This window comes from Aspergillus lucknowensis (genome assembly GCF_044049455.1).
Source record: "Aspergillus lucknowensis strain CBS 449.75 chromosome Unknown BJX67scaffold_4, whole genome shotgun sequence".
Lineage (NCBI taxonomy): Eukaryota > Fungi > Ascomycota > Eurotiomycetes > Eurotiales > Aspergillaceae > Aspergillus > Aspergillus lucknowensis.
The window spans coordinates 869,116-895,485 of record NW_027263548.1 but is presented as its reverse complement, the minus strand read 5'-3'; the positions used below and the strand labels follow the sequence as shown (position 1 = coordinate 895,485).

The 26,370-nt window shown below is 53.3% G+C and overlaps 13 protein-coding genes across 13 annotated transcripts; 5 read left to right on the top strand and 8 right to left on the bottom strand.

Annotated features, from left to right (window-relative positions):
• Positions 1 to 81: 81 nt before the first annotated feature.
• On the top strand, positions 82 to 2,004 carry BJX67DRAFT_377818 (fungal specific transcription factor domain-containing protein; the record flags this gene model as incomplete). The annotated part of the gene is made up of 4 exons (XM_071032210.1): positions 82 to 833; positions 881 to 1,270; positions 1,317 to 1,540; positions 1,592 to 2,004. The coding sequence occupies 4 exons, from the start codon at positions 82 to 84 to the stop codon at positions 2,002 to 2,004; spliced, it is 1,779 nt and encodes a 592-aa protein (XP_070890193.1).
• A 192-nt stretch (positions 2,005 to 2,196) lies between these two features.
• BJX67DRAFT_370006 (major facilitator superfamily domain-containing protein) lies at positions 2,197 to 3,809 on the bottom strand (the record flags this gene model as incomplete). Its single annotated transcript, XM_071030853.1, has 4 exons — positions 2,197 to 2,839; positions 2,897 to 3,168; positions 3,230 to 3,447; positions 3,485 to 3,809. The coding sequence occupies 4 exons, from the start codon at positions 3,807 to 3,809 to the stop codon at positions 2,197 to 2,199; spliced, it is 1,458 nt and encodes a 485-aa protein (XP_070890192.1).
• Positions 3,810 to 4,575: 766 nt separating this feature from the next.
• On the bottom strand, positions 4,576 to 5,243 carry BJX67DRAFT_377816 (cytochrome P450; the record flags this gene model as incomplete). Its single annotated transcript, XM_071032209.1, has 2 exons — positions 4,576 to 4,785; positions 4,845 to 5,243. 2 exons carry the CDS (start codon positions 5,241 to 5,243, stop codon positions 4,576 to 4,578), a joined length of 609 nt encoding a protein of 202 aa, XP_070890191.1.
• Positions 5,244 to 5,361: 118 nt separating this feature from the next.
• Positions 5,362 to 6,145, top strand: BJX67DRAFT_343804 (MAPEG family protein). The gene has a single exon (XM_071028192.1). It carries the CDS (start codon positions 5,470 to 5,472, stop codon positions 5,905 to 5,907), a length of 438 nt encoding a protein of 145 aa, XP_070890190.1. The 5' UTR covers positions 5,362 to 5,469; the 3' UTR covers positions 5,908 to 6,145.
• Positions 6,146 to 7,837, bottom strand: BJX67DRAFT_343803 (M20 family metallopeptidase). Its single transcript, XM_071028191.1, has one exon. The coding sequence runs from the start codon at positions 7,560 to 7,562 to the stop codon at positions 6,306 to 6,308; it is 1,257 nt and encodes a 418-aa protein (XP_070890189.1). The 5' UTR covers positions 7,563 to 7,837; the 3' UTR covers positions 6,146 to 6,305.
• A 355-nt stretch (positions 7,838 to 8,192) lies between these two features.
• On the top strand, positions 8,193 to 9,685 carry BJX67DRAFT_389903 (ankyrin repeat domain-containing protein; the record flags this gene model as incomplete). Its single annotated transcript, XM_071034565.1, has 2 exons — positions 8,193 to 8,674; positions 8,786 to 9,685. The coding sequence occupies exons 1-2, from the start codon at positions 8,231 to 8,233 to the stop codon at positions 9,683 to 9,685; spliced, it is 1,344 nt and encodes a 447-aa protein (XP_070890188.1). The 5' UTR covers positions 8,193 to 8,230.
• Positions 9,686 to 9,807: 122 nt separating this feature from the next.
• On the bottom strand, positions 9,808 to 10,473 carry BJX67DRAFT_343800 (uncharacterized protein). The gene is made up of 2 exons (XM_071028190.1): positions 10,318 to 10,473; positions 9,808 to 10,262 (listed from the first exon to the last, which is right to left on the bottom strand). Exon 2 carries the CDS (start codon positions 10,256 to 10,258, stop codon positions 9,911 to 9,913), a length of 348 nt encoding a protein of 115 aa, XP_070890187.1. The 5' UTR covers positions 10,259 to 10,262; positions 10,318 to 10,473; the 3' UTR covers positions 9,808 to 9,910.
• Positions 10,474 to 10,685: 212 nt separating this feature from the next.
• Positions 10,686 to 11,917, bottom strand: BJX67DRAFT_389900 (MBL fold metallo-hydrolase; the record flags this gene model as incomplete). Its single annotated transcript, XM_071034564.1, has 5 exons — positions 10,686 to 11,108; positions 11,167 to 11,431; positions 11,488 to 11,618; positions 11,668 to 11,698; positions 11,745 to 11,917. 5 exons carry the CDS (start codon positions 11,912 to 11,914, stop codon positions 10,686 to 10,688), a joined length of 1,020 nt encoding a protein of 339 aa, XP_070890186.1.
• Positions 11,918 to 12,089: 172 nt separating this feature from the next.
• On the bottom strand, positions 12,090 to 13,070 carry BJX67DRAFT_218811 (lytic polysaccharide monooxygenase auxiliary activity family 9 protein). Its single transcript, XM_071025694.1, has 2 exons — positions 12,722 to 13,070; positions 12,090 to 12,671 (listed from the first exon to the last, which is right to left on the bottom strand). The coding sequence occupies exons 1-2, from the start codon at positions 13,053 to 13,055 to the stop codon at positions 12,193 to 12,195; spliced, it is 813 nt and encodes a 270-aa protein (XP_070890185.1). The 5' UTR covers positions 13,056 to 13,070; the 3' UTR covers positions 12,090 to 12,192.
• Positions 13,071 to 14,984: 1,914 nt separating this feature from the next.
• On the bottom strand, positions 14,985 to 16,740 carry BJX67DRAFT_370001 (Alpha/Beta hydrolase protein; the record flags this gene model as incomplete). Its single annotated transcript, XM_071030852.1, has 2 exons — positions 14,985 to 16,235; positions 16,291 to 16,740. 2 exons carry the CDS (start codon positions 16,738 to 16,740, stop codon positions 14,985 to 14,987), a joined length of 1,701 nt encoding a protein of 566 aa, XP_070890184.1.
• A 924-nt stretch (positions 16,741 to 17,664) lies between these two features.
• On the bottom strand, positions 17,665 to 19,536 carry BJX67DRAFT_377807 (cytochrome P450; the record flags this gene model as incomplete). The annotated part of the gene is made up of 6 exons (XM_071032208.1): positions 17,665 to 18,040; positions 18,088 to 18,359; positions 18,421 to 18,668; positions 18,718 to 18,869; positions 18,917 to 19,292; positions 19,338 to 19,536. The coding sequence occupies 6 exons, from the start codon at positions 19,534 to 19,536 to the stop codon at positions 17,665 to 17,667; spliced, it is 1,623 nt and encodes a 540-aa protein (XP_070890183.1).
• A 1,491-nt stretch (positions 19,537 to 21,027) lies between these two features.
• On the top strand, positions 21,028 to 22,207 carry BJX67DRAFT_218781 (uncharacterized protein). Its single transcript, XM_071025693.1, has 3 exons — positions 21,028 to 21,348; positions 21,399 to 22,044; positions 22,082 to 22,207. Exons 1-3 carry the CDS (start codon positions 21,126 to 21,128, stop codon positions 22,092 to 22,094), a joined length of 882 nt encoding a protein of 293 aa, XP_070890182.1. The 5' UTR covers positions 21,028 to 21,125; the 3' UTR covers positions 22,095 to 22,207.
• Positions 22,208 to 24,438: 2,231 nt separating this feature from the next.
• On the top strand, positions 24,439 to 26,060 carry BJX67DRAFT_369999 (flavin monoamine oxidase family protein; the record flags this gene model as incomplete). Its single annotated transcript, XM_071030851.1, has 2 exons — positions 24,439 to 25,051; positions 25,123 to 26,060. The coding sequence occupies 2 exons, from the start codon at positions 24,439 to 24,441 to the stop codon at positions 26,058 to 26,060; spliced, it is 1,551 nt and encodes a 516-aa protein (XP_070890181.1).
• Between the last annotated feature and the right edge of the window lie 310 nt (positions 26,061 to 26,370).

The window sequence follows — 26,370 nt, the reverse complement described above, 5'->3', positions numbered from 1 at the left end:
CGGCCAAGCCATCGCCATTCTGAGCACTGCCAACATTATCCATCCCCCGCAACCACCGCCCTCCCTGGTTCGATCACCGCAATGGGTGCCGCGGTGGGTGACATCCAAGACACCGATATTCGAGACCAATACTTCGGGCGCACATCGATCGTGTCCCTTGTTCAAGAATGCTCCCGGCAATCCCCTAGAGGCCTGCAGACCCGAGCGGCGAAGTCGGACACCCCCTCATTCAATACGCCTGCATCTTGTAATATCTCTTGTGCCACCGGACAATCGTCTTTGGTTTCCGATGATTACTCGCTTCCCCCGAGAAAGACTGCCGACTGGCTGCTCGACGTTTACTTCAATAGCCCTCACCTCTTCTATCCCTGGGTCCACAAAGATACGTTCTTGATTACATACGGGTATATTTGGGAAGCGCAAGACAACAGAACCTTTCATGATTTGCCGGATGTTGGTGTTGGAGGGAGGGATTGTCCAACTGCAGTATTTTACTGTGCCTTGAATGCTATGCTCGCTTTGGGCTGCGAATTCTCCAATTTGCCATCGCACACAAAACGAAGCACCTCTTTGATGCTCTCCGAGCGCATGAAAGCCCTGATCAGCATAGACATATTTGATAGTGGAAGCCTGGCGCATGTCCAGGCTCTCCTCCTGGTCGCTACCTATTTACAATGCACATCGTACCCGAAGCGATGTTGGAACATCGTCGGCATGGCTTATCGTATGTCGATTGGACTCGGACTGCATCTTAGCCGACATGCCAGGGGATTAACAGCGCTGGAGAGGGAGCTCCGGTGGCGGGCATGGTGTGCTTGTGTACACTTGGATATGTAAGTTTCCCGTTATTAAGGCTATTTCGGAATACTCACCCTGTTAGACTTGTCAGCATGACCATGGGTAGACCGGCGATGACCTCTCCTGATAATGTTCCCCTTCCTTCTCCGTCTGCCGACCGGTACCTCGCCGATGCGGACACAACCCCGCCTCCTGGCGAGGTGTCCGTAAATCAGTACCTGTATGAAAACATGAGGCTGATCAAGATCCTCTCCAACATCCTATCAAAAATTTATCATAGCGCCGAACTTTCGGCAGAATATGAAACGCGCCAAAATCCAGAAGTCGACCTTCAAGCGGTGGTTGGGATCGACCGTGCCTTTGATGACTTCGAAGCGTCTCTTGATCCAGCTCTAAAATGGACTTCTCCACCTGCATCCACGGCGGGCCTGAATCCTGTTTTCAAGAGACAATCCAATGTGCTACATGCAAGGTAAGCCGCAATTCTTGACGGGCAGCAGCTCCATCTAACCAAACAGGTTCCTTCACTTACGAATGTTATTGTACCGTCCCGTATTTACCGAATACTGCTCCTTCGCGTCGGAATCGGGCGGGGGTTCGACACTTGGTGGCGGGAGGTGGTCGGGTTTCTGTCGCGCAACTTGTGCCTCGGGCTGTGTGCAAGCAGCCTGTGGACTCATTTGTTCTCTATTTCGAGCCACCAAAGAAGATGCGACGGGAGCGTGGTGGTATGGCGTGTTCTGTAAGTATCGGAAGGCGAGTAGTTGGTAGGATTGCAGCTAATCCAGTCCAGATTTGATCAGCGCAGGGATTATTCTCCTACTCGCGGACTCAAGTGGTCTCGCTTTCGACGCAGTCGATCCGGAAGATCGCGAGAACGCTTGGGCAAAATGTATCGAGACATTGCATCGGATGGCGGATGTGCACCCATCAGCGAGGGATTACGCGATTGCTCTTGCTGGGCTAAAACAAAACCAGAAGGAGACCATCTCAGCAGATGATCGTGACTCCAATCGCATCCCGTGGAGCGACCAGCATGAGGGAATGCTGCATGGAGGCCCGATCCTAGCGGACGGCGTTAACATTTCCTATAGTATTTTGGATCCTTTGCTCTCGAATTGGGATCATGGAATTGAAGACATTATGTTGCCCGCTCAGTTACTGCAGGATTTAGATGAGGGGCTGTCGCTGCCGAGTTTATTCTAGCTCTGTGCGACTCGTTGGAACAGCGTGAGACCAGCATCGTTACTGCGCAATTACGCGAAATGTCGATACGTCTACTGTGTAGCTCTGCTGACCGCACATTCCTAACCAGATCTAACGCGCCCCCGTTGCGGGTGGGAATCTCGGCACACAAGCTCGGGAAACTGCCGAATAGTCACCCAAGTCTCCAGCACCTTAGTAGGTGAAACGGAAGTGGGGATGAGCATCTCCTAGATTGTCGGCCTCTCGCTGATCCAGTTCAAGAAGGTGATTGCGCTTGCCTTGCTCTCGCTTCCGATTCTCTCGCACAAGCGTAATAAACATGATGATCGATGCAAAGGCGCATACCCAGATCAATCCGAGACTCGTCCCGTAGCCCGAGTGATAGTGAGGTGACTCAGATTTGATGAAAATGTTACTGGCGATGAACCCACCGCAATTGCCAAACCCGATCTGGACTGCGGATGCGATGGCTTGCTTATAGTGGCCGCTCATGTTGTTGCTCAGCCAGCCGATGAAGATCGGTTGCGCGATGTATCCCCCGCCTACTACGGCAAATAGTGCAAAGTACTTGACTCCAGTTGTGACAAAGTCTTGCGCGAGGAGAATGCTGTATCCGACAGTTGCAATCAGGCAACCCGTGATCGCGAATCCAAAACGGTGCTGGAGCCTGTCACTGAGAATGGACGTGGATAGCGTCAAACCTGCTGCGACAATGTACACGGGCACACTCATGACTTGTGCCTCGAGCGATGTCCATCCCATCTCGTTCAAGATGGTCGGCGTGAAGAATGATGCCGCATACCCTGTGTTGAGGACACCTAGATACATTATTGTTCTGTGAGACAGTTAGCTGTTAGAAGCCTTCTCTCATTTGGAAAGGACCACCACCCACCCTAGGTATATCTTCACATCGGACGCGATGCGCTTCATTGCAGCTTTATCCAGTCGATCCATTCGGTAGCCACCCTGATCCGCCTCCAACCGGCTTTTGAGAATTGCTCGCTCGGAATCGTTGAGGAACCGTGCTTGGTCCGGCCAATCGACAATGAAGAACTTGGCTGTTGCTGCGACTACAACCGTGGCAATGCCCTCGAGGATGAATATCCATCGCCAGGAAGAGTAGCCTCGTACTCCGTCCATGTGTGACATTCCGTACGCAAGGAGCTAGAACAAAATCCGCGATCAGCACGGTCACAAGGCGTCAACAATGGGTAAAAGGCCTTACCCCACTAAAAGCTCCTGCGAGAATAGACGAGGTAAAAAAGAGTGTAAGCCGCCACTGCAGTTCATACCGCTTGTAGTACATCGAAATGAGATACACGCAGCCGGGTAGAAACCCAGCCTCGAACATCCCAATCAAGAATCGACACGCCATAAGCTCGGCATTATTCTTCACAAACCCCTGGCAAATCGTAATGACACCTAGAAACCAGTCAGCAAATTCTCGTTCATCGATTATCAAGATCCGATAAAAACTCACCCCAAAACGCCATGATCGAACTCAACCAGGTCGACGGCGCCAACCGTTTCATTATAAGATTACAAGGAATCTCACAAAGAATATATGGAATGAAAAAGATAAACAGCGCCAGGTTGTAGTCGTTTCCTTCCATCCCCAGATCCCTCTCGAGTCCCTGGAGCCGAGCATTCCCGATATTGATTCTGTCCAGGAAGGCGAGGAGGTAGAGGATCATGAGGACGGGGACAACACGGAGATCACATTTGCGGACGACCCGGCGTTCAGACTCGGGATCTATAGACTCAGTTTGGGGCTTCGTGGTACTGGCGATATCATCGATGTGCATCGGCTCGATATCTTTAGTTGTTGCTGCTGTGTCCATTGTGCAAAAAGAAGAGAGCATGAATCCTACAAAAAGACAACAGAGAAAGTAGTAGTATAGCACTCTCAACAGCACGTCAGGATGCAGGGATTAGCGATTTAAATAACCTCTTCTCATCTCTGCCGTACCCAAATCTGGGGTCCCCAGATTAGATGTTGGGGTAGGTTTGGTGGGGGCCGGGTGTTACCCGAGTCGATAGGGGTGATCTTGCCTTGGACAAATGCCGATGAACGGGCGTTGACCTCTCAGTCGAATCTTCCTCATCCACTGCCATGTCATTCTTCGAGGAAAAGAATCTGTGAACGCTGTCAGCTCTGTCACGGAGCAATAGAACAGCAAGGAAGGTGCAATTGACACTCGAAAATGCCAAAATAAAGACTCGCCCACTCACACACACACACACACACACACATATATCACCTAGGTAGGAACAACCGATAGCCTCGTCCTATAATTCCAAAAACTATCAAGAAGGATATGTACACAAATAAACTAGGGAATTTCTCTATTAGGAAGGAACGACTCCCTTCCCAATAATTGTTCCTTCCGAGCAGACTGCCGCACCTGCCCAGAACTACAAAAGTCGCAGCGTCTTGTTGGGAAGGTGCGATGAGATGGAGTGGGGTGCTGGTTGCTCCTTCTTTATATGTCATATCCTGCTTTCCTTTCCCACTGCCATCGGTATGATGAATCTGAAAAGGGCAATGGAGAAGGGCCAAGGGATTATATATCAGGGTTCGTATGTACGAAGTACACAGATTGGCTCATAGGGGTCCGGAATGTGATGGTCAGCGTGAAGATTTAAACCTTCAATCAAGATCCTACATACTCCGGGTGGGATGAGGTGGTTCTTACAGCGCACTGCTTCTGCCGGTGCAATGCGCGGCATCCGGCCGATCGGACCATGTGCGAGTCGAAGCGCTTCGTTGGCAACTCCAGACTAGAGACTGTTAGCGGGGGCAAGGGGGGCAGTGCAATGTAAATAAAGGTCATGTTTACGAGATAGGGGAGTTTCATAAGTTCATTCGGCGTTATCGAGCTTCTCTCCGAGGGCATCGCCCGTTTGAGCTCGCTTCGTAGCTTCGAAAGCCTCGTGCGATCCTTGCTTAGATGGAACAGAGCTATTGCCGTCGGCCTTGCTGTTGCCTCTGTACCAGCGATAAGAAGCTGAACTCCTTCATCCTGAAAGCGTTCGGGGGTTCGCTCCTCGGGAGGAACCGACGCGTCTCCCAGAGAGCTGAGGATTGTCTTGTCCGAAGGAACCGGCGATTTCCCGGTGTCTCCCACTGATCGTTGATAAAGGAGCGACTGGAATCTCAGTAGACCTTCGAGATTAGGCAGAATCCTGCGCGCGAGCCACAAGGGCGTGGCTTGCGACAGAGCTCTAAAGATGGACATTGCTAAACAAGCCAGTCACGGCCTCGAACAAACCCCGCCTGAAAGACGGGTCCCTCGAGACAGGATTTGTCATCGCCAAAGATGTACTGAATGATCACCACGGCGGTTAACCGAGGGGGTTTATCCGTCGGGTTGATAACCGTGTGGCTGTGGTGAGCTGCTCCTTCTCCTTCACCTCCTCCTCCTCCCTCAATATCGCAGACTCACACCTTGCCATCTCGTCACCATGTCCTCCGTCCACATCCCAGCGCTCCTCCGCCCCGTCATCGCCCTCAATGGCTGGACCTTCGCCATGGAGGTCTGGATGTACGCTACTCGTATCCCCGTCTTCACGCGCCTGAAGGTCGCCGACGACAACAGCCTCACCCGCAGCGAGGTCGAGCGCCGAACCCCCGCCTCCGTGCGCTGGAAAGCAGACAACTTCAACAACCTTTTCGAGCAGCCCACCCAGTTCTACGCGATCGCCCTCGCCCTTGCGATTGCCCGCCGCGGCGAGGATAACCCGGTTGATGTGAAGCTGGCCTGGGCGTACGTGGCCGTTCGGATCCTGCACAGCCTCGTCCACAGTACCAGCAACAAGATCCTCGCGCGGTTCGGCCTGTTTTTGACCTCCTCGGGGATCCTGGCGGTGTTGACGGCAAGGGCGGCGCTGTTGGCATTTTAGGTCGGTTGATGAACTTTAACTTCTGTGGAGGCGCGTATGGCGAGGCGGGTCAATTTGAATATCGGGTCCGTTTAGGTCGCGGTGAAGCCATGGTTCTCACCTGCTAAAGTATTCCTTATCATCTACGTTCGCTCTCTGCTCTCAGGTGGTAGTCGAGGGGGATTTGACGGATGACGAAAATCGGCCTTGTTTAAAAGTATCTTCGAGATCCTTGACTACGGGAATACAACCCTGGCCAATATGGCTGTGTAACTGTAGTATTATCTGCCCATATCTAACACCCCATAGCGGAATGATAGTTTGATAAATTGGTTTGGATGCGGATGAGTTGAGATGCTCAATTAACCAGACATTGCCACGTGGCCATGCGCATAGCTTCACTAAATTTGTTCACAGGGTCATTTCAGAAACGTCAAAGCGGCAAGACACAGGGCATCCACACCAGCCCTCATTGTCGGCTGGATGACAGGCGCAAAAAGAGCCGAGTGATTGCCAGGGATACTTTCGGTCTTGCCGTCCTCCTGTGCCTGGTCCCAAAGAACGGGATCGATACCCCCAAGGAACCAAAAGCAGCTCGGCACACCCTGGGAGGTTGCCAGTATCGGAAAGTCCTCGCTGACATTGCTTCTAGGCGTATCCGCGTTGAAATCCTCCAAGTGGTCCGCAAACGAAGCAGCCAGTCGAGACGCCACGTCAGCGTCATTGTTGGTAGGCGGGAACCGCCTCGTCGGCGTGAAGACCGGAGGTTTGGGCGAGCCACTGGCGAGGCATTCGGCTTCGATGATCCGCCGAACGGCAGACATGATCTTGTCGCGTGTCTCGAGCTTGACGGTCCGGAAGTCGAGTCCGATTTCGGCCCTGTCCGCAATGACGTTCTCTGTCTGGCCGGCTTGGAGGCTCCCCACGGTCACGACGGCGAGGTCACTGGGGTCGACCTCTCTGCTGACAATGCTCTGGAGGCGAACGACGATATGCGCAGCGAGAAGTGCAGGATCGACAGTGTGATGTGGCAGTGAACCATGCCCGCCGCGCCCAAACACAGTGACTTTCATACTGTCGGCAGCAGCCATGATTGTACCAGGGCGCGACCCGACCGACCCCGCGCGAAGGCGCATTACATGCTGGCCGAAGACGTAGTCGGGGACTGGGATTTTGGAATACAGCCCGTCGTCAACCATCGCCTGCGCCCCTGCGCCGCGTTCCTCGTTCGGCTGGAAGAGCACGATCAGCGTCCCTGACCATGCATCTCGCATTTTAACAAGCGTCTCGGCCGCAGCGAGGAGGCAGGTAATATGCATATCGTGTCCACAGGCATGCATCACGGGCTTCTCGCTCCCGTCGGCATCCCGCATCGTGACGGAGCTTGCATACGGCAGTCCGGTGAGCTCCTGGACGGGGAGTGCGTCCATGTCGGCTCGCAGGAGGATTGTCTTTCCAGGTCCATTTCTGAACACTCCGGCGAGACCATAGCCTCCGATATGCGTGTGAAGCTCGTAGGCTCCTAGCTGGGATAGATGGGCGGCAATCTTCTCGGAGGTGGGCTTTTCTTGGAGCGAGAGCTCAGGATTCGCGTGGAAATGCTTGTACAGCTCCTCGTATGGAGCGAGATCCAGAGACCTGGCTTTTAATATCTCCGACAAACTGTTTTCGGCCATAGTTGCAGGTGATAGAGATGTTGAAATGGTGAGCTGAGTTTCCCGCGGGATGGAAATAACGAACCCCTCCAAGTGGATCGAAGGGTCTTGGGACAGGCGCGAATGACAGCTTCTCCAATGCCTGGTTGATGGTACTCGAAATATCAGGGTCAATTTCGCATGATCAATCTGACGGATGATGCCTTCACCCCTTCCTCATGTAGCATCCTTCTCATCCAGCTTCACATTGTGAATGGAAACAGTGAAGCTGAGAACTTGTGGGTCGTGGTCGGCTTGACATCAGAATGTACAACACCGACTCTCAGTAAGACCCGGTCGCGGGCTTGGCGGATAGAATTCTGAATTCTGGATGCTTAGCTTTTCAAATGTTATACGTCCGGGCATCTTTCAGGATCCCTCTTGGACATCACTTAGATCACTAATATAAAGCCCGCCGCTGGGGGACAGGCGCTTAACAGCTGGTTCCGCAGCAGCCTTCAATGGCTAAGTCGATAGCTGTACGTCCCGTTGGATTGGATCGGGGGAGGAAACAGCATCCCACAGCCTTTGGCGTACAGACCACGCCCTTATAAACTCCATGCCCCTCATTCTCAACCTCAGTCTTCCCATCATCGTGCTACATCCGACTTTCTTTAACCGTACCCAGCGATATCATCAATCTCCTAACAATGAGCAGCCGTCCAGAAGCCCCCGTCCTCCGGTGGAATGCAAAGTCATTCTACGTCCGGTGTCCGCATTGCGAAGAAGTCCACCGTCACGGGCTCAACTCCTACGAACCCCAAACCCGAGTTCCACATTGCGAGAATCAAGAGGACTATCTTTGCTGTTTCCCCTTTAACGAGCAGGGTCAGGTCGCGTACGAGATTGATAAGAAGCGGTGTCGCTTTGTCAACGTCTGCTTCCCGCTCAAGAGTGATGAGGATGAGGTCGATGCGTTAGCCGAAGAGCTTTCTGCGGCCGCGCGATTGACAGCTAACGGAAACGCCGATAGAGGAGAGACCGACCCAAGGACTGAAGACGCGCGCCAGGTGGTGGTCATCAAGATCGGAGATGATGAGCCCTTCAACCAGAAGAAGATCACATTTGTGATTGCGGATTGCGTCACCGGCAAGGTAGACAGAGTTCGACGCTATCTGGACTCCTAACCTCCCGATATCCATGCCTTTTTAGCAGTGAGGGACAGACAAGGTAACAGTGCCTTGATAATGGCAGCAGCAGAAGAGAGCTCCAATATGGTCGCACTTTTACTCGAACGAGGGGCCAAGGTAAACGCTGTCAACAAACACGGTACCAGCCCGCTTATGCAGGCTGCGTTCTGGGGGAGACTGGAAAACGTCGAGCTGCTTCTAAAGTATGGGGCAGACATGGAACTGCGCGACGACGAGAATCGACGAGCCATCGACCGGGCACAGCCAACCCGCAAGAACCAACAGGAGAGGAGTGAGCACCCTGTATACCGAGAAGATACCTTCAACCGGGACCGCGACCGCAAGAGAATTGTACGCCTCTTAGGAGGTGAAGTCGCAAAGTCGGGGATCACATACGGAAATGCACCAACCCTCGAGCAGGCCGCGTACTACTCATTCAAGCTGAGTCCGCACAGGGATGCGCTGGTGCTTCAGGGCCCAATCGAGAAGTATCCCATCAGCAGCCCCTGGAAGACCGTTGCACGGCTGGAAAGGGGTGGAAGCTTCCCAAGTATTGGCGCCATGAGCGGATGGTCGCAGTCCGCGATCGAGTCTGTCCGCGTTGATAATAGGCAGTGGACCAACGAAGTATCATACATCTCTGCTGTTGTAGGCCATTATCTACAGCAAGACCACGATCGAGACAGAGACTGGTTTGGCCAGTACTATGCTTGCCATGCGGAAAAGCAACTCATTGCATATCTGCTCGATCACCATGTATTCCTTCCCCGGGACACAGCGCCCAACTCCAGCACCCTCGGTCGATCGATAGATCAACATCAAGACCTGATTGAACTGTCCAAAAAGCAGCCTCCCGTTTCATTAAGAGATGCAACGATATTCATCAGTTCGCCCGTTTGTGACGACTGCAAGGCGTTCAAAGAGAAGGTGAACTCGCATTTCGGGTTGGATATCAAGCTGTTCGAAGTTAAGTAACACCTCATTTGATGACCGGCCTCCATTGCCTCTATGAGGGGGGGTATCTGGGGAATACTAGATATATCTGCGGTTGGATGACTTCATCCGCCCGATTGGGAAACTACAATCATACGCACGTCATTCTCACATTTACTGTTGCACTCAGGCACTGTTTATCGAGACAATGGCATTGTTTGACCCTCTATTACTTGCCCCTGGCGTAGAACCCCCCTGCAGCCACGATCAAGACTTGGTCTTCCCTTCCATCATCTCCAGCACCGCCTTCGTCTTGCGCTCCCCTCGACTCTGGCGCCGCTGCTTCCTCCAGTCCTTCTCCGTCTCCATCAGCAGATTCTGCACCTTCCGCCCCCGACCATCAGACTTGACCTCCCCCGAGTTCAGGATCCCCATCAAGGACGCCTTGAGTAGCTGGTCGCAGCCGGCCTGGTCGACCCGGTTATCGGGCTCGGGGGACACAGTGCGCTCCTCGGGAGTTGCGTTGTAGGAGATCGAGCGTTTTTCGTGCTTGAGGTTTTGGATTGTTGGGATGTTGCTTGCGGACGCAGTCTTGCCGTTCTGGAGGGGGGCCATCGTGCTGTATTTTAAGATGTCAGCCAACGTCAGAGTACGTCCTGCATGGAAAGATGTACCCTGCAGTGGAAGTCTCGGTTGTTGCCCAAGCCCTCGCGCGGTGTCGCGGTCAATATCATGCAGCCTTGTAGGGTTTATAAGGTGGGCAAGCTGTCCGCACGCCTGCCAGCAGAGTGAATAGGCTCGGTGAATACCCTCATTCTCCAAACTTAAGAGTCTTCTCCCATATGGAGCCTGTCATTGGCGGCTTTTGATGCCTTCTACTGTCTCAGCCTGGCTGAACCAGAGTTTGGCTGATCATTCGATTCAACGTCGACGTCATCCTGACTCATTATATACCACCCATGGATTGAAGAGCAACGATTAACCACAATCAGATTGCTATTAGTTGTACAAATTAGTCCATAGTACTGATACATTGATACAGCTACTCCCTCACAGCAAAGCGATACTCCTCCCCGCGATCCAAATACACAACGCCACCCAACCCAGCCCGCTCAACCTGCGCTTGAAAATTCTCCAGCGAGCTCGCAAACACATCATAATCATCATAATGGATCGGAATCGTCACATCCGGCTTCACAAGCCGCATAAGCTCAACCCCCTGCGTCGCATCCATCGTAACCATCAGCGTGAACGGCGCCAAAGACGGCGAGGGGACCGTCGTCCCGCCGAGATGCACGAGCATGAGGTCGATCTTCTGGTTCTGCTCCGCGTAGCGTCTAGGGATCTCCTTTAGGTCGCCGACGAGCAGCGTGTCGCCGGATATGTAGATGCGGTAGCCTACGTTGAAGGTGCCTGCGTTCTGGGCGTAGCCGAGCTCGAGCATCCAGCCGTTCGTAGGTGGGATCTAGCATTCGTACGTTATTAAAGGTAATCCCTATTCCGGGGTGAGAGGCAGCACGCACAGCACCAACGAGCTCATTCAGCTTCTCGATTGGTTTCGCGACGGGGACATGCTTCCCCGGCATCCCTGTTACCCGTAGGGCGGGCGCAGACTGCCCAGCACTCTTCGAGCCGATGTTAATCATCATCTGCTGGAACGGCTCCAGGTCGTAGATGTTAGTGAACGACTCCGGCCCTTTCGAGGTCAGGGTCGATCTTGCGTGGCTTGTCGTGATAATGGGGAGGCTGCGACGGAGCGACGCCTCGACGTGTTGGTCGAAGTGGTCCCTACACCCTCAGTAAAATGTAACAGAGTACGATGTAGTGAAGACGGAATGACATACGCGTGGTAATGAGACAGCAAGACCAAGTCGATCCGCGGCAGATCATGCAGATCAACGGCTGGGTTTGTCTTGCGCGTGGAGGACACGCCTGGCCCGAGATGGACGTGGTCTCCTGCATGCAGGAAGTTGGGCTTCGGATGTCAGCTTCCTGGCGACGGGCCCAGGCTCGGGCGTACTTACGTCTGTCATGATCCGGATCCCTTGCCATTCTCTACATCGTGTCAGGTAGATCCACAGAGACCAAGTGGGGAACTCACAGGATCGTCGTCGCCGTTCCGACGAAGTAGATCGATGCGTTCTCTCCACCGGGGCTGGACGGATGCCTCTTACTTGCGGTGGCTGTGGGCAAGGATTCGGCCACTTCGGCGACGGGCTGATCCCGTGTCGGGGGTTGAAGATTGCTCAGGTCGATCGAGATATGCTGCATGCTTATTTTTAAATTCTGATTGTGGACAAATACAGGGGTGGGTGAGCTGGGGGTATACAGGTAGTTGTCACCGGATTGTCGTGCATATGACGTCAGGATATACTCCATTCGAACCATATTAAATCCGCATTTTAATATCAATTTAAAGGGTTGCGCAGATGCAAACCCTGCTAACGCTATATACAACGACGTATCGCTAGCTAAAACGATTGTGGTGAATTCTCGTGCCTCGCCATCCTTGACCTACCAGGAACACAGGAGAGAATATGGCAAGCATCCTAAGCAGGAGTAGGAGTGCCAGTAGCCGTGATAGCAGACGAAGCCTGCTCAATAGAGACGGCATCCGGAATCAGCTCCGGACCAGGAACAATATATTCATCCAGGGTCTTGTAGATGTCGACCAAGATGCCCGGGTCCGTGGGAGTGTACAGGTCGGTTGCCAGCGTGCCAGACGGAGTGGCACTCCCCGAACCGGTGATGATGAGGTTGAAGCACTGCGGGTAGAGCTGCGCGCCGTTCTCGCTTCCAGCAGCGTGCAGGGCAATGAGCTCGTGGCGGAGCACGTAGTTGCCCGGGGCGATGGTCTCGGGGATCTCGACGAGCCATCCGTTTCCGTTGGCAATCATCTGGTCATCGCCCCAGACGCCGGGGGGGCTCGAGTCGTCAACAAGGCCGACGCCGTCGATCTTGAAGAACTCGAGGGTGGCCTTGTCGACGGTCTGGCAGCTCTCGCCGCAGTTGGCCAGGTAGTCGATGACTATCAGATTCGTTAGTTCAACGAATTCAAGATGACTCGGGGATAGTTACCCGGCCCGTGATGGCTCTCTGCCCAGGGTATTGGCTGCCACTGGATGTAGATCCGGTCTCCAGCGGCCACAGTTGCACTACCCCGAGCATTCTTCGCGTCGGTATGGCAGATTATGGCATCCGACCCGGTTTGGTCAGGCGACACGAAGCCGTTCGACAAGTTGGGGGTCTCCCAGCCGACACCGATGGGAGGCGATGGGTTGTACGGGTCCTCTCCGGGGAGCCAGCCGCGGTAGTAGACGCCGTTGATCACGAGGTTGGACACATAGCCGTGCGCGGCGGTCTGCGTCGCAGCCGAGAGGAGGGTAGCGAGGACAGAAGTCGTGCTCTTCATGGTGCTCGTCTGGTTGAGAAGGATCTGAGGGAGTCTTCGATGGGATCGATGACGACTTTGTGCACGCTTTTATATCCCGTCCGGTGCGAGCCGAGATACCGACCTGTGGGCGCCGTCGATATTGTCCGGTGCGCCATGTGGGCTGGAGGTGTGGGTTGCAAACCATTCAGCACCGAGTCGGATCCCCTCGCGATCCTCACACGCCCGGAGAAACGGCACTTCCTGAAGGGCACATGGAGCACAGTGCGGAGTCGCCAGGGGCCAAGTGCGTGGCGTTGCATCTGGCCCCTTCCATGATTCGTCTCTTGGAGATGAAGAGACGGAGAAACAAAGGCAAAGGAGGGCGACTGGACCTCAGCGATGGGCTGTGGCGCGGGGCGGTGGTTATGAAGAATCGGCCTGCAGGGCCTAGTCTGCTTCTCCCACGGAGGAAATCTCCACCATTCACCGGGCAAAACCTCATGATCGTCCGTTTTGGGAGCGGAGATCGCATCTCATGGACCGGGGTGGCTGCTGCGTGGCTTATATTGTCTTCTTTTACCCCGGTTGGCGTGCTCGACCAGGGCCCAATGCATCAGACGGCTTCAATCAGCTGCCGTGTTGATTTTCCGCTCATCAAAACTGATTTGAGATTCCCAAAAGGCGTCGAGGTGCCAGGAGAGAATTCACTTTCTGCTCGTATCCTCATCTCCGTGTCGGAAAGCGAAACGGTCTAATATATCTGCGACTGCCGCACTCCATCAGGGAGCATGAATACTTCCACCACTCAAAGATCAAATAAGCCCGGCAGGGATGCTGGAGAGGAACATGGCTCGTCGATTTTCTTGTCCTGAGGACCGGGACATCGCCCATCTTCCTGTGAAGCCTCATCAGGGATCTTCTCGCTTCTCATCCCAAACCTCTCTCAAGGAACGCCGTTAACTCTGAATTCAATCTCCCCAATACAGTCCCGTAGTAGCCTTTTATACACCCAAAACGGGGAGACCTTATACGGGGAGGCCACATGCACTCCCAGATAAATGTCCATCCGCAGACGGAGGGCCAACTCATGCACGAGCCCAAGTTTACGGTGGCCCGAAAACTGCCCCCCCCCACCCCAGAAAGCTACCGGGCGGGAAGTTATGTTTGTCCAAGTCGTCGCGCTCGTACGGGGGTTCCTGCTGCCCGGCGTGACCTTCAGGACCCGTGATCGCCGTGTCGTTGTTTGACGTAGGCTCCACGAGGTTAAGGATGACGGTGCCGATAGTATATCGGGTATATGGGCGCAAATCCCCGTCGTCGAACGTGGGCGTTGTCTGGTCAGCCTCGTCGGCTGCTGTCATCGAGTGGAATCCACCCAGCAGGAAAACAGTGACGAGGAACAGAGTGTTCCAGATCCTCTAGAGGCCAGGATTTTCACGGCTGGACGGCGCGGCCAACCAAGCCGGGATCCTGTCTTTTGGCGGGTCGAGAACGCGGACCTCCGCATGGATGGTCTCGATATGCCTGCGAAGACCTGGGAAAGAAATCCACGTGGGCAGCATGCCGCACCCCTGGACAAACATCACGTCGAGAGAGTAGGGAATTGCCTCGAGTCGATTGAGAAGCTCTTCTGTCTCGGCCCGCAGTTTCCGATTCGTTTGAAGCAGGGCCATCTGGGCGCTTTGGATTCTCCCGGTTTCGACGTAGATACCGGTTTGGGGACCATAGCGGCTGTCAATGGTATTGCGGTGGCGTGTTCTCTTCTGGTTCCCTGATGGAGAAGCCGGAGGAGGGTGTTGAACAACAATAGCATGCCAAAGGATCTCATCTCTGATCTCCCGGGAGGCACAGTTGGAAAATGAGACACTGTCCTAGATATCAGGCTTATATCTCTTCCATAGATAAATTTCAAGATATATATATCTCAACTTCACATCTGCCGGCCATCCACCTCCAAATCCTCCAGGTTCACAACCGCAAAGCCCCAGAGAGTTTCTTGATAACCTCGTAACTATCACTCCGGAAATCATCCTTCAGGAGCGATACTTTGTCAGCCTGGATATTAAGTATCTCCCTGGCCTTCACCCACTGCGGCCACTCCGGATACTCGCCACTGAGATCGCCATTCGGGTCCATGGAGTAGAGAAAGTTGACCAAGTACGTGCGCGTACTCTGCGCCGCATAGTTGTCAAAGATGCCAAAGAAGACCTGCAGCAGGTCAGAGCCATGGAAGGTACCCAGGATCGGCGTGCCGTGGTCGTAGGTGCCCAGGTACGACCAGGATGGCACGGCTGGGTTCACCTCGTTCGCAGTTTCCAGGAAAGCCCGACGGGAGAGCGTAAATAAGACGTCACCGAGCAGCGCAGCACGTCGCTTGAATCCGGGGAATACATTGTTTAGGAGTCCGGTGCGGAATGGGCTGCCTTCGGTGATCGCGGCAAAGCCATCGTTATACGTATCGACGAGCTCGCTGAGTTCGTCCTCGCTGGCGCTCTTCCAAACGATATCGTGGAGATACCCAACTAGGTCTTCCTTGGACGTGATGTTCGGCTGGAATAGACTGAACAGGGTTCCTTCGTCTTCCTGGTCACCGAGGATGAAGGGGACTGGTGCGTACTTGCCCTGTTGGAGGAGCACGTCAGGGCTGTCGGGGAGGACACGGCCATCTGGACGAGGAAGAAATGTAAGAGCAACACCCGCATATGAGAGAAGCCCTGCTGGCGTGGTGACCGCGTTCAGGAAGTCGATGTAGTCCAATCCTCTCAAACACTCGAGGGTATCGGAGGCGTCTGCACACCCTCCAGCCTCCACAACGTCATCATACACAGCCTGTGCGCGAGCACTATCAATCGGTTCGGCAGGGACCGTGCATCCAGAGCTCATGATCCCAGCGCGAAACAAGGGCTTGCCCTTGTACATGTGGTCTCCCCCGAACAGGGCCATTTGGTCAAACACCGAGATCGACCCAGCCGATTCACCCCAGATCGTGACTTTTTCTGGATCCCCGCCAAAGGAGGCAATATTGTCTGCCACCCATTGAAGGCCCATGCGTTGGTCCAGCAATCCCAGATTAGCTGCACCATCGGCAAGGATCTCCTTTCCGGCGAGGAAGCCAAACCCGCCTACGCGGTAATTCACGGCGACGAATATGAACGGTTTGTCGATGCTGATTCCGTGTTTCACCAGACTGGTCCCGTCATACATGGATGACCATCCAAGCTGAGCGCATTTCCCGTTAGTGACCTGTATATCGGGGATGAAACGGGGCTTCTACCTCGAAGGCGCCACCAAAGATCCAGAAAAGCACAGGCAGCTTAGCATCCGCCGAGAGGCCAGCAGGACGGGTCACGGTGATCGATAGACAGTCCTCCGTCTGTCCGGTGACATTCTGGATCCAGGGGAGATTTGCCAGGGAGCCGAGAATACTTTCGAGGAATTCAGTGCTATCAGGGGAGGAGATAAACTGGGGACATGCAGGAGCTGAGCCTGTGCCATCGAAGAGACCGAGAGATCGCTTGAGTCGCTGTGGTGGCTTCAATCTCAAAGGCCCCGTTGGTGGTTCAGCAAAGGGGATGCCATTGAAACTCTCGACATTATCGTTGACACTGCCTAGGATGGTAGCCTGAGGGATGGCCACTGTTGCTGTTTCTGAGGCTCGATTTATAAGGCCGGCGGAGGCAAAGCCTGCGCTGGCGCAGAGCAAGAATGCGACCTTGAGCATCATGTTGGAGAGAAAGCTTTGATGTGTGATAGTCTTGAGAATCATCGTCCTCGTCCTCCGTGCAGTTTTATATCCAATTCTTACCCAGGCCTTGGATGACCTGAGACAAGGCCGGCTTGTCTGTTTGGCGCTCTTACCGTTCATTCTGCTTTGGACTTCCGTGATTACATGCCGAACATGTCAATGGTTCATTGAAATTCCCGAAAGATCTCGGTAAATATCGGTAGGGGTTGGGGCCTCGCTTCACGGCAACAGGGCTGCGAAGAGTCCGGGGGTGGAACCCTCGTTCTTTCGTGTGGGGATAGGCAGATCAACTTACCCCGGCAGATCTCGGCCTTGACAAGCCGCGTACCTTTTCACATGGAACTGCCAGGATGGTGGGCCGGAGGGATTCGACTCCTTCATCGTAAAGGGCTTGATGCCACTGGCTACTGGAGAGGGATCTTCACATCAAGGGACTAAATTCCGCGAACGGTGGCCACACAGTCAAACGGGCCGGGGTATCTTCCCAGTCAATCGACATGTGCGGGGCCGTCGACTTTCTCATGAATATGACGAGCGGACAGACTCCAGTGCCATGTTACGCTTGAGCTCCATTCAGTGAGCTGTTCTGAGGCCGACGGTCCAACCACCCGCTGGAATTTTGCCCCTCGAGATACAAAGTCGGGGGCAAGGCCGGCTCTTGGTACGAGCAAGTACAAGGCAAGTCGGACATTTCCAGACTTCACGACGAGCCGCATTTATCATGCAGACGCCCGGCACCCAAAGCTGGCCAAGCATACCCCTGACGCCAGATTGGATGATGAGGGTCTGGCCACGCTCCAAACCATCGTCCGAACACTTGCCAAAATAGTCAAGACAAGGGTGTATTGAGCTTCAATTTCTAACCCTAACTGCTTCTCTGGCCCAAACAAGTCCTTCTCCGCTTCAACATACAATGCCTTCAATATCCCCCGCATGACTCTCCTCCCAGGGATGTTCAATCTCTACGGCCCTAATAAGCTCCTCGTGCGCCTTACTCCTTGGGGTAATCTTCAATTTGAACGGAACCGGATGGCTGATGACGCCTGGGAGAAACTCAGCGCGCGCACTATTTTCGCCATCTTTGCGGACGTCAAACACAGCGAGTGACTGCGCAATGCTCAGGAAGATGGTTGAATCAGCTAAGAGTCGACCGGGACAGATTCGTCGTCCGAAGCCGAACGCGATGGTGTGGGGGTCGAGTTCGGGGGATTCGCCGAGGAAGCGACCAGGGTTGAATATTTCTGGGTCTTTGTAGGATGCTTCGTCGTGGGTGAAGTTCCTGGAGACATTAGACCCGGTTCACAAGTGGTAAGCCGAGGGGGGTACCATATGTTAGTCATTATCAGAGACCCCTTCGGAATGTGGTATCCGTCGTACGTATCATCCTCCGTACAGGTATGTGGGATACCCATGGGGCCAACTGGGTGCCAGCGGAGTGACTCTTTGACAACAGCTTCGATATATGGTAGTCGAGAGCGATCCTCAAAAGTCGGAAGGTTATTAGGGCCAAGGACGCGGTCTAGCTCCTCTTGCGCATTCTTCTGGACTTCCGGGTATAGAGCCATGGCGAGGAAGAAGCAGGAAACTGCCGATACAGTCTGGTTCCGCGTTAGTACGCGATAGCCACTCTGTTATCCAGTTCATGAGGCTGGGACAAACCGTGTCCGCGCCACCAGCGTAGAGGGACCCCGCGGTCCATTTAATCACATGTTGCTCCTCTGCCGTCAAGGTGCGGGCCCGGGACTCTTCGAGCAGGTTCGATAGATACGAATCCGGATAGTTCCCCTCTTCCATCTGTCGGAGCACAAGTTGGTATGGCTTTTCCATTGTACTCATGAGGGTTTTCCTCCATACTGCTGCGGTCTGTTTGAATCCAGCGCCGGGGAACCATGTAGGTAAGTATTTCACTTTAGCTGTCAGCCAGAAAATAAAAGAACCGGTGGCTAACGGGCTCACAGAGCGGAATTGTATCCACTAACCAAGCCCCAGGAGTCGCCGCAGCAGAGAAATTCTCAAGCGATTCGCTCGCGAGGGCGAACAGCGGATCTGGCCCATGCGGGTTGATGTTATATCCATACGCGATCTTCAATATAACAGCGCCAGCCTCACTATCCTCGTCAGAATCGATTCCAAGAAACAAGAAACGGAAGCTCACGTTCGAATATGCTGAATCAAATCCCCCGGCCTTTCCAACACGCGCAGCAGAAATCGCCGTACCTCGACGTCTTGCAGATCGTTGAATTGCGCGACAGCATTCTTCGTCCCTAGCACGCGGTGCATCGCCTTTCGGTAGGCGCGGAAGGTATCTGAGTACGTCTGCATTGCGAGGCTATCATTCCAGCCGACCCTGTGCACGTTACCAATGGATCCTTTCAGCTCGTCGAGTGGGAGAGGGCACATTTCACCGGCAAAGGTCATCCTCGGCCGCGAGGAGTAGATATTCGAGCGCTTTTCCAAAAGGTCAAAGGCGATTCGCGCGTCATTGATGATGACGATTGTTTGGCCCAAGATGGTGATTGAGCTTATTGGGCCTGCGAGGTCAGACTGGGTTATCCGACATACAGTTGAAGACATACCATAGAGATCCTTAAACTTCCCCCAATGCACCCAATCTTGCTGTCCCGGAGATGGCAAATCGCCAAGGTTTCCGATTATGGGCTTCGGTTTTGGGCCAGGTGGGAGTCTTGCGCTGGACCTTCTCGAGAAGAGTCGGTTGAGGAGGTACAACAGCACCAGTCCAACGGTGATGCTTAGAGGAGAGATGAAGTTACCCATTTTGAAATGATACGGAGCTATGTGAAGGCATACGAATGCCCTAATGTGAGTGAGAGGGTTGAATTTAATTTCCTCGCTTCTCAGTGAGAAGTTCGAGCAGACATCGTCCCTTCAGGCGTGGCAACGTGTGCAACCCCTCCTTCGAGCTTCGAGCTGCACATTGAAAGGCGATCTCCTACTTGTTCCAGTTAGATGCCGTTACACGAAACAGTCACGATTGGGCTGGGACTCATGCAATGCTGATTCGCCTGATTCTTCGTGGTGGAGCTCCCTGAGAGCCAGGATATTGACAGTGATAACCAGCTTCTATCAAAGCGACCAGGAGAACGACTGGGGACGTCTGAAATCCCAATTTGCAAGCCAATCCTGATGTCACAGATTGGCTATATAAGATGATGTGTCGTTCTATTCTCTCAATTTCATTTCAGACAGCATTCTTCTCCAGTTAATATAAGTCAGGAATGGGCTTGGTATGTCCAAGCTCAACTTGGGAAGTGGGAGAATTTCACCCCTTTGTACCGAACCTGTTCCCTGATTTAAACTGTGGCTGATCTGTACTTGCTTACCCTTAACACCTACACTCACCTATACTGCTCCCATCCCTTCTTTGTACCCATGCTGTCCCTTTGATGCTTGAGTAAGGAAGCCAAGGTGTTAGTTAGGGTTTAGCGCAGGATAAGTGCGCAAGTGGCGTAACGTAGATGACCATGCTTTTCATCTTTCTCAGCTTGTCAGATTTGTTTCCCCCTGATATGAGATAGATTTCCTACGTGATAGCTGACATATGATCGTTCTAATATTAGGCTCTTCGGTAGCGTCTTTTGCCTCGAGGAGAGCATGCTGAACTTTGTTAACAACTATAGTACCTCCCAAGCTAGTACCTGGGAGCAAGGACCGTAGTATGCCCCCACTCCTGGTGACTTTGGCCGTGAACGTACGCCATCTGAATATGGATTTTCTCCTGACCATGTCGGTGGCGGATATTCCACTCCACTGCCCTAGTCCCAATCTGGTCGACCACACTTTCTTGATAACGTCGAATCGGACAATGAATCAACATATGATGAACATCCATCTTATATCCCGTATATGATTAAGTAGAAAGTGACTCTTAACAACCGGGTCCTCGCAAAGGATACTAAACACCGATATACTCACGATTTTTGTATATTGATTGGCTGCTAAAGTTGCATTTAGTGTATAGGTGGAGCACCATGCCAGAGGTGCCGCGAGAGTCAGACTCCGTGTCTTATCAACCCTGACACCGCAAAATGGCTCCTTCATGACGGCTCCACAAATCGGCAATGAGACCGAGAAAGATACAGAGAATCCGCTCGATAAAATTCTTACTTACACGCCCATCCCGACAGTTATCCTAAATTCATCTCTCCGAATGCTCAGCACTCCATTCTTTCAATGGTGCAACATGTATTGGAAGAGTCCTGCTTCGACTTTGCGCAAAAGTGGTTTCCAAAGGACATTGAGGAGCATAGTTTGTGGCGGTGCAATACGAAAAATCTCCCCACGCGCCCAATCCAGATACATAAACTCGCTGCTCCCCCTCCTTCTCCAGATTATCAGGCTCGAGGATGCCAGACCCATTCCAAACTCTAAGCGTCGAATGCGCGAGCGGTATCTTGGAGCATTTATCCGTGTCCGATATTGCTCGGTGTGAGGGAGTCGGTCGAGGGTGGGCAGTCTTTATTCGCCAGTGGATGGTGTCTCCTGGCCTGCGCCTCCATTTCCGACATGATATTGGCCTTTCTGGTCGCTGTGATCTGAAAGAATCCGTACGTTATTTCAAAGAACAAGGTGGGTGCGCCAACCAAAAGCAAAGGCGTTGTTCACTAACATTGGTGCAGCCGCAGTTCAGAAGAACATCAAGCGCGGCGAACCTTGTGCTGTGCGCGAGTACAAAAGGACCATTGCGTTTGTCGTAGCGGGCAACTACTGTTCCTGGGTGGAGCACAAAGAAGGAATCTTCTGGCAGAATTTGTCGTACAAGTCCGATGGCTCCCTCCATCCGGTGATGAAGCTGGACGCAGTCGATGTTGACGAAAAACTCCACGAGCAAGAAAAGTTTGTTATACTCGGTGCCAACGGCCATCTGCTGGTTCGATATAAAACGCTTCCGGTGTGGAGTGATGAGGAATCTGGAGTCCAAGACGCCCTGTTCTGTCTCAACAGTGGACATCAACTATGGTCGCGCCCTTGCCTCGGCGTCGAACAAAAGTATGTGCCGATGCTGGTTGGGGAAGATCGCGTTTACTTTGGAACCGTCACTCACGGTACTGGGCCGTCAATGCTCCGAGCATATGCGTTGGAATCCGGAGAGTTACTCTATGAAACCGAAACGATTGTGCCGCATACCAATTGTTTCTACGGGATGGACGACACAAAAGGCTACCGGTTTGGACATCCCCTGGAGCTCCTCCGGGCAGGCAAGGAGGAGCTTATCCTGGCGTTCAAAACTGAAGTAGGATTCCGCGAGCACATTGCGACCATTTGGCTCATCAACGGGGCTGATGGAAGCCTGCGTCAGAAGTCTCGAGTCCTGATGATTGGCCCCTCGTATGTGCGCGTGAGCCCCAACCGCACTACGTTCTCCATCATCAGCCATCGTGCATATCGACCACTAATCAAGGTCGAGACTTTTTCTCGCCAGAGTAACGGAGAGTTTGCCGCCACATGCGTTGATGTCGTAGACCCCCAGACAGACTGCAAACCCCACTTGCTGAGCTTGGATCCGTTCGCTGGCTGCATCCTAGCTCTAGAAGGTGATCATGGCTCTGCCTATTGTTCGCGCCTGGTGGAAGCTGTCGACCCCGATTCTGTATCTCACATCAAAGCAAAACGCCCGGCCCAGCTCTTTGTCTCGCCCCGGGGATACGAGGATCGGCTGCTGGCCCCAGTTGACTCGTGTACAATCAGCCTTCCCCCACGATCCAAGCGCGCTAGAGTGCGACGGCCTTTTCCTTCCAGGGACTCCAGGCTGGACCACGTGAGATTTACCGATAGCTATCGAGCCGTGATACAGTGGGAGAGCGGGAATATCTTCGTCCTCGACTTTACTCCCGGAAGGTACCACTGATGTCTGGTTCGCCACTCAGCGTCCATTCCAGTTTTCCAACACCACATCACTCCAGCATCACTTATCCAAATACCGGGGCTCCCTTCATCTGTAGTGCTGCGCCCCATAAGCAAGACCGAACCACTTAATCACCTGGACATATACATCGCACCGCTTCTAAGTATACTCATCAACTTGACAATCAGGGACCCCTCGCCAGGTCTAAAAAATGGCTACCTTCTCTACACTACCCCCCGAAGCCTATAGCCTGATCCTCGACAAAGGCGACTTTGAGACCTATCATGCGCTGTCCGATCTCCAAGAGTATGCGACAAATCGCGCTACCGTTCCTCTATCGCGAGTTCCACTATTAGGGATGCCCTAAAGCCGCTCATGCAGTGGTTTTAAGTGGCAAGTGAGGAAATTATGGCGTTCAAGATGCTCCAGTGTCGGGTCCACGGGGTGGCAAAAGACGCAAATCTGGGTGTTGTCTACCTCGAGAACGCTGCCGCGAGGTGCGCAGACCCATTGGTCAACCGACAAATGCAAAGCTTTCTCATGTCTTTGCCAGTCGTACTTTGTGAGAAAAGAGTCAGCACAAAAGGTACACTTGAAATTCTCCCCCAAAACTTCGAATGGTGCAGAAGCAGCGGGCCCAGGGTGAGTGACCTTAGTACCTCAAGTTAAGATAGTAACAGGCGCGATCCAAGCGTTAACATTGCCTGACTTTAGTCCCTCAGACCACTCTAGCTGATCTTCAAGCTCCAACTTCTGCACTAATCCCATCGCCTGCGCATAGATGTCCGGATCAGCCTCAGGCTGTGGATAGCACTGGACGTATTCTTTGTAGCGTGAGAAATTGTAGTAGACTTCAACGTCTAGGCTTATACTCCGGACATGCGCTACCAGTTGGGGATTGTCTATAATGCTCCGCAGAGCATGCTGAAGGCAATCCTTATCATCTTATGAGCGCCACAGGCAAGAAAATAGCCAGTTCAGTCATACTACTCAGAGGCATTTGTCCCCGAACCAGCCACAATAACAAATGGGATGACGACATCGGCTGTGCGCCATAAGACCTATCTCTTGATGCTTAAAAAAGCTGGTAGAAATGTCCTGGTATTCTTCCAGTAAAACAAATGCGATAAATCCACTAGGCTTCCCAGGCCCTCGTTCTAAAAGAGATTAGAAAATATATGGGAAGGGACTTGGATTCCCTTTGTCAATCAAGGATCTCGGCCCTTGAGATAAAAGAGACCCTCCCAGACGCATGACTAAGGACAAGATATTTATTATTTATGGCACAGCAAATCGCACGATATGCCTGTGGTAGACAAAGTATCTTTCCATTGCGATAGCAAATCCATTGGTCATACAATATAGATATCCCAGCACCCGCTTGGGACCATACCCAACCAGAATGGCCCTCCAGGGTCTGCCGCAGCTCGCCTGTAGTGGGGTCCCAGAGCTTGATGGTGTTGTCAAGCGAACCCGATGCTAGTTGCTTACGCCTGGCGAGAAGGTGACTGAACTGAACTATAATGGCCTGCTATAATTCGGAGCCCTGCAGTTAGGTTGTAGAATGCAGGTTGAGATTTACTGCCGATGCACGCTGTCCCAGTCAGTGATCTGCTTTACTTGCTAGGCTGTTTTTAAGGCTGTGCTAAGGCACATCTCAACAAATGACTAATCTAATCATGAAAATCTGCCTTGGATATCCTCACCATGCAACCCGAGTTGTCAAACCTTCTTTTTTTTTCTTCCTCCCTTTTCCTCCCCTCATTCTTGAATATCCATTACGCTGGATACATTTCATCCCTCTACCCAAAACTATGGCGCAACACACCCCACCACTCTCAACCCCCCACACAAAAGACTTCCACATCTGCGTAATAGGTGCTGGGATAAGCGGCCTCCGCGCAGCTTCTCTCCTCTCCAACGCAGGCTTCAAGGTGACAGTCCTCGAGGCCCGGGATCGAATCGGTGGGCGCGTGGCCCAGAGCAGCCAGCTCGGCTTTCCGATCGACCTCGGCGCGAGCTGGATTCACGGGACACAGGGCAACCCGTTTGTTGATCTCGCGAGGGAAACAGGAACCACGACAGTCGCCTGCGGCGCTGTGGAGTCGATCTGTGGCTCTGATGGGGTCTGGCTGGACGCTGGCACGGCGGGGACGTACTATGAGGAGGTGTGGGAGGTTTTGGAGATCGCGATGGAGAGGAGTAGGGCTGGGCTTGCGGGTGAGCGTGAGGGAATTGAGGATGGGGTTCGAATGATGGATTTCGTTCGGGATGAAGTCCGGAAACGAGCGGCAGAGAGTGGCAAGCTGGAGGAGGAGTACGCAAGGGTCATGCTGCAGATCGTCGAGATGTGGGGTGCGTTCATGGGCGACGATTGCGAGAACCAGGGTCTGAAAAATTTGGCCCTCGATGCCGGGCTAGGGGGCGGTCGGTTTGCTACCCTACCCCGTCCGCCCCTTGGGGCTTGGTGTGATGACTGCGGATTAACTGGCGACTAGACAACCTGCTCGTGGCGTCGACGTTCAAAGATATTCTGAATCATCTGCTGCTCCAGGTGGAGAGTAGGCGGACTACTTTACGACTCAACTGTGAGGTCACATCGATAGTAAAGCGCCCAACTGGCGGCGTTGATATCGAGGCAAGTGATCGCTTCCAAGGCTCTTTCGACGATGTCGTCGTTACAGCGCCTCTGGGCTGGCTGAAGCGCAATTCGCACGTTTTCTCGCCGCCGCTACCACCGGCGATTTCAACAGCCATCCAGAGCCTCGGATACGGGAATCTCGACAAGGTGTTTATCAAGTTTCCTCGGGCATTCTGGGACGACACTCAGGAACCTCCATCAGCAACGGGTGCATCTGGGGGCACGCAGAATCCGCTGCGGCCATTCCCCATCGAATCCCTCTTCCTCAGCCCTAACTACGCCCTCCATACAAATCCCGCAAAGTGGCGAACGGAGATAATCTGCTTCTCAGGGGCACCCGGAAAATACTCGCAGCCTGTCATTATGTTCTTCGTCTACGGGCAGTGGGGGCGACACATAACCGGTCTTATCCGGGGCATGAAGCAGGATTCGGATGAGTACTACCGAATTCTCGATAAGCACTTTCGCCCGTACTACTCGCGGATGCCCAACTACCGCCCTGCCTCGTTAGACTGTAAACCCTTGCAGTATCTGTCGACAGACTGGCAGAATGATGCATTTGCCGGCTACGGGTCATTCACTAACCAGCCTGTCATGTCGGGGGACTGTACGGAGCACTTTCGAGTCCTCAGGGAAGGAATAGGCAAAGACCAAGGGATCTGGTTTGCAGGTGAGCATACTTCGCCTCCTGGCGGGCTTGGGACTGTCACCGGCGCTTATTGGAGTGGGGAGGAGGTTGCGAAGAGAGTCGCCCAGCGGCACCACCGCTGTCTAAAGGACATGGAGTCAATATAGAGTTTCTTGTTCAGCAATTAAAGCAGGCCTCGTTCGTCAGGACACAGTTCCTTGCAAATATCCGGCAAATCGGCCATAATGCCTCCAGAGGACTGTCTCCTCTCGCCCACGCGCGCGGCGTTCCTTCCAGCCTGAAGGCATCGAATCACGGCTGCAGCCGCAATCTCCAATCCATCCAATCCCTGCCATCTGCCCAGGTGATGCTCTCTTCACCAAACGAACCTGTTCGCAGCCGTGTCAAAAATAGCCAAGTGCTTATCATGCGGGAGTCAACTGCCTTGGAATTGCATTTGCTGCTGACGCTTCCCAA